Raw genomic sequence first — 5000 nt, forward strand, 5'->3', positions numbered from 1 at the left:
GAACCTTCAAGATCCCTCTGAATCCATCCCGGCCTGGATCTGTGAAAACGTACCACAGACCTCTTGATGGCCCGGTTTCAAAGTTCTGAACGAGTTCACTGTGCGTCCTGCTTTCTGTGTCTTTAATCTTACAAGACTTTGAGTTTGACCTTTTACCTCTCATGAGAGTAATGTGAGCTGAGAGGACTCTGACAGCTCTGTGTACGCCTCAGTTTGACTTCCTGACACGTTTTAGTCATGAGATGATGAAGTGATGTTTATATGTGAGTGAAACTTTGTAGTTTAGATAGAAACGGTGCATATTTATATTCTTTTTTTTCTTTTTTAAAGATTTACAGTATTTTGGGCTTTTTGTGCCTTTAATGTAGAGACAGGACAGTGGATAGAAAATCAGGGAGAGAGAGTAGAGAATGACATGCGGGGAAGGAGCCATAGGTCGGATTTGAACCTGGGCCGCCCGCTTGGAGGACTACAGCCTCCGTACATGGGGCGCACGCACTAACCACTGCGCTACCAGCGCCCCGTATATTTATATTCTTGCCAGAAAATCTCAGCAGTGCTGACTTCCTGTTTGCATCCTCCTTCATCTGTTGGTTCCTGCTGAAGATTCAAATCATTGAAATAACAAATGAACAGTTTAATGTTTCCTAAAACAACGACTCTGAAGGTTCTATCGCACTGGAGGAAGTTCTGCATCTGTTGGGGACTATTTTTAGTAGCGGGTGAATCCACATTTGGGGTTATTATGAGTGTTCAGGGGAAACAGTTTGTGTAGGATGGAGTCAAAAGCAAAAACAGTTGAATGTGTTTCCTGTTAGGGCTGCTCCATTATGTCAAAAATCATAATCAGGATTATGACGATTGTTAAACACGATTGATTTGACGACATCTGGATCACATGAACTTATAAAACTTGTGAACACTGAAGAACGAGCAGGACAAACGAGTTGAAAGTCTGATTTCATGCTTTAATGTTTCCCAGTTCCTCCTCCTCCTCCTCCTCCTCCTCCAGAAGAACATTGTTCCCTGGTTGCTGCAGCTCATAAAGTATTTGTGTGGCTCCATGGTGACAGCAGTTCTGTGGTCAGAGATAAGCGTGGAGGCTGCAGGGAGTCTGAGGGGAAACATGGTGTTTAGAGAGGAAGTGTAGTCATTAGTGTGTTTGTTGTGTAGCTGCAGGGCTCTTTAGGGGGACGCACAGAGAACATAAAGGGAATGATTAGTCTGCACTGTTCAGGTTTTTCTTTATTAAAGATGAAGGACGGTTTGTGAAACACCTCCTCCAGTCACTCTGAGCAGAACTAATGAATTCAACTTCTCAAAATACAGACCCCTTCTTCTCCTGGACATCACCTACTGTACCTTAAAACCCAGAATATTAGTCCCACAGGTGGACTATACAAGACACAGTCTGTGTTTGGGGGTTTAAAGGTTTTAAGGTGTCTTCCTGTGTGATTGTGTCCTTCAGAGTCTACAACGTTCAGTCTGTGTGCAACTGTGTAGCTCCTTTAGTACCATCTCTTTTCACCAGGTGGACTAGCTTCAGTACGCTAGTCGAGTCTCGCTGTCTACCCCCTGCTGAACGGCCTTGGTTTTGTATTGAAAACGGGCGCTGCTGGGCTCCTTCAGCAGCTGTGTGGTATGTGAATTGGATTTCCTACTGCAAGTGAATGCAGCATCAGTCTCCCCACCTTTAGATGAAGGTTTCATTTCTTCTGACACAAAAGATCCTGACTGATCAGATGGATAGACCGAGATATCATTGATACACACACACACACACACACACACACACAGTGGGGTAAGCTAACACCCCTGTTGGACATTAAACACTTGAGGAGGACATTCCTCTTCACTCAGGAGCGATTCTGTTTCCTGCTCCAAACCCTGAAAACATTTTTTTTTTTTTCAAAACAACGCGTTCAGGATCACGGCATAGTCGTCTGGATGCTTTTTTAATGGCGTCATGATGAGGTGAAGGTGGTCGATCTCAGATGTTCAGTTGGGCTCAGCTGCTGGACTTTGTCCTGCGGAGGAAAAAGTCTGGAAGCGGTCAAGTTCGAGGGTCATGGCGGAGCTGCAGCTACGCCGTGTCAGAGGCCAGGTATCAGCTGTCTTTGTATCAATGCTTCATGTAGTTGAAGAGAATCTCAATGTGAACTAAAGAGAGGAGAAGAACAAACTGGAGAACAGGAAACATGCAGCAGCAGGTTGATTAGAGCACGGAGATGGTAGAGGTGGCGTGCAGACAGTCTATGGTCGTGCAGCGATCACAGGGAAAAAAAGGTCACCACCCCCTCCCACTGGCCCCTCCCACTGGCTCCAGGTGAATTCTCCTGATTATATCCTGCTGTGTTCTCACATCAGATCACTCTGACTTTCTGCAGAATAAATATGAGGAGGCTGGAGGAGAAACTCTGAGTGAAGAGAGAAACATTCAGATGTTTGTGTTCATGACGCTCAGACTGATAAACTTCAGGACGTTTCTGCAGGACTATAAGAGACACTAAAAGGACTTTCCTGTAATATTTCTGTGAGAGTGAATCATCTGTGACATGTCTTCTGTGTTTTCTGTTCTTTTGTCCCTGCAGGTCATCAGAGGGGGACTCCACCTTCCTCACCCCCGCTCTGGGATCCCTCCTCCCCATCCTCTCCTCCACCCCCGCTGCGTCGCGGCTGAGCTCAGAGACGACAGCGGGCGACTCCTCCTCCTCCTCCCACAGCGGGGTCAGCATCAGGAAGAGGAGGCGGCTCGCTGCCAGTCCAGGAGGACTCCACTGGAACTCTGCAGGTGAGAACAGACACAGAAGGTCATCCCAAAGACCTGATCCTGGACCCCCCTCACAACACAAACACAATCATTCTGACCTGGTTGGGTTACATTAGTTTTTGTAAGTTATTTTTAGCTTTGGGCTGCAGGTTGGTGCCGTGGTTATCGCTGTCCCCTCACAGTGAGGAGGTTCCTGGTTTGAATCCCCGTCTGACAGGAATCTGTGTTTGCATCTTGTGGTGGAGCCCGGTCCAGGGTGTAATGCCGCCTCGCACCCAATGACAGCATGGGCCCTCCCTCCTCCATCCTCCTCCCTCACACACGAGAGGACTGAATCCAAGCTCCCTCTCAGGGCGTTACCATGGCGATAAGAGATTTAAGATGGTGAACATGAAACAGGTTTGATGTGAGGTTGTGGACGTGCCGTCACGCCGGGAAACGCTTCAGATGCTCTCTGACTCGTGTTCTTGTTTATTCCGTCCGAGCGTTGGTCCGTCTTTTTTTGTAGCTCCACCCTTCAGCAGAATGATAATAACTTCCTGTTGAGCAGATTTGTTTAAATAAAGTCGTCGTGTCAGCGAGGGCAGCGTGAGTGTTTAGCAGTGTGGCATTTTCTCTCATTCCCAGAGGCATGAAGAGGAAGAACTGATGTTAGAACACAGATATATATATATATACGTCTGGTCTCAGTTGTGATTAGATTATCTCGTATTTCCTTACATTCATCTGGGCAGGGCTCATGCAGAGATTCAACGATCAGAGATTATGATATTTAAACATTTTTTATTTCTGCCTTTTGAAAGAGAACACAGTGATCAAGAATAAAAAAAAAGATGAACAAAAAGATAAGACTGATAAAATAAAAACTTCAAAGGTCCAATCAGTGAGATGTGTAGAGAGTGAGATGATAAAGGTATCTTACTATCTGATCATTAAGGAAACATGTTGAAGTGCTGGCTTCTCTGACAACAATGCAGCAGCCAGTATGTCCTCCTTCTAACTTTAGATTCTGCTCCTGAATGCTCTGGATTTGTTTGGACCAGAGAAGGTAGACGGTTTTAAGACACCCCCCCCACACGGCCGTTTTGGACGCCCCTCTGTTTGTCAGATATGAGAGCATTGTCAGATATGAGAGCAGTTATCAGGTCAACAGGTGTTGCAGCGATGGAAGAGGGCAAGAGAAGTGGTTCAGATAGAAGTGATTGTACCCGACCTAAAAAGCCTCTGCATGTTTCTAATAAGCTCCACGAGCAGAAACGTGCTCAAACTAGGATCAATATTGGAGATGCTTTTGAAAAATGGAGAGAGGTTAGAACACAGAAAGGTTTACAGACCCATGCAGAGCTGGATAAACACTGAAGCTTCAGAGTCCACCACATGGTGACCTTTCAGGAGTTTTGTGCAGGTGTGAAAGGACTATGAGAAAAGAAACAAACTCAAACTTACCCGACTTCCTTCATGAAAACAAAGATTAAAAAAACACAACTATCATGTTTCTCTGCTTGTTGTTCCTCTTTTTCCTCGAGGCATTTGAAATCCTCTCGGGGAATCTGTTTTCTATTGTCTGCATGTTTAGTTGTTATATACAGACTCCTGCGTGTTGTCAGCTTGTTATCTTCTAACTGAAGAAACGACCTCAGAGCTTTAATGTGTCAAAGCTCTCAAAGAGGACTTGAACGTTTAGATTTTGACTCCACACAAACTGAATTCTAATGGATGTAAACTTTTCTTTTTACGTCTCTGTGGTTGTTTTCAGTGTGTGTCTGTGACTTCATGCACATTCAGGCTGATTTTATGAAACCAAACAGGAAGTGCAATTTCTCTGATTTCCCCGTGGACGTCCTCTTGATCTTTGTTTTTCCACGAGCAGTCCCAGAATCAGACAAACACTTCACTGAATCTGCTTCAGTTTACGGGTCCCAAAGATTTCCCCCTCAGTCCTTCCTCATCCACTTTTCCTTCACCTTTTTGTGCAGCCGCTCCGAGCATTTCGAGTTGAGAATCTTTTAACAATTCAGAAGGACGTTGTTGACGTCATCGGCCTTCTTTTCAAATTATTAAATATTCCCTGTATTTTCCTACAGATCGTGCCCCATACCCAAATCTTCCTCGCTCCCCCTTCTTTTACTCCATCTTGAGTTCCCTCTCCTCCTCCTCAGTCGTCCTGTGACATCAGAGTCCTAAACCTGAGCCAGATTTCAGTATTTTATTGAACACATCAGTACGTATG

The 5000-nt window shown here is 45.2% G+C and overlaps 2 protein-coding genes across 2 annotated transcripts in view; one reads left to right on the plus strand and one right to left on the minus strand.

The window, feature by feature from the left end:
* Positions 1-5000, minus strand: part of arg1 (arginase 1) — a 213217-nt gene that overhangs the window by 20722 nt on the left and 187495 nt on the right. The gene's annotated exons all lie outside the window — the stretch shown is intronic.
* The window catches only part of ankfn1 (ankyrin repeat and fibronectin type III domain containing 1), a 121018-nt gene that overhangs the window by 4029 nt on the left and 111989 nt on the right, over positions 1-5000 (plus strand). Inside the window, exon 4 of the mRNA XM_061027482.1 lies at positions 2592-2791. Within this exon, the coding sequence (XP_060883465.1) occupies positions 2592-2791 (200 nt within the window). The remainder of the gene's footprint in view (positions 1-2591; positions 2792-5000) is intronic.

Source organism: Labrus mixtus, chromosome 21 (assembly GCF_963584025.1).
Source record: "Labrus mixtus chromosome 21, fLabMix1.1, whole genome shotgun sequence".
NCBI classification, from domain to species: Eukaryota; Metazoa; Chordata; class Actinopteri; order Labriformes; family Labridae; genus Labrus; species Labrus mixtus.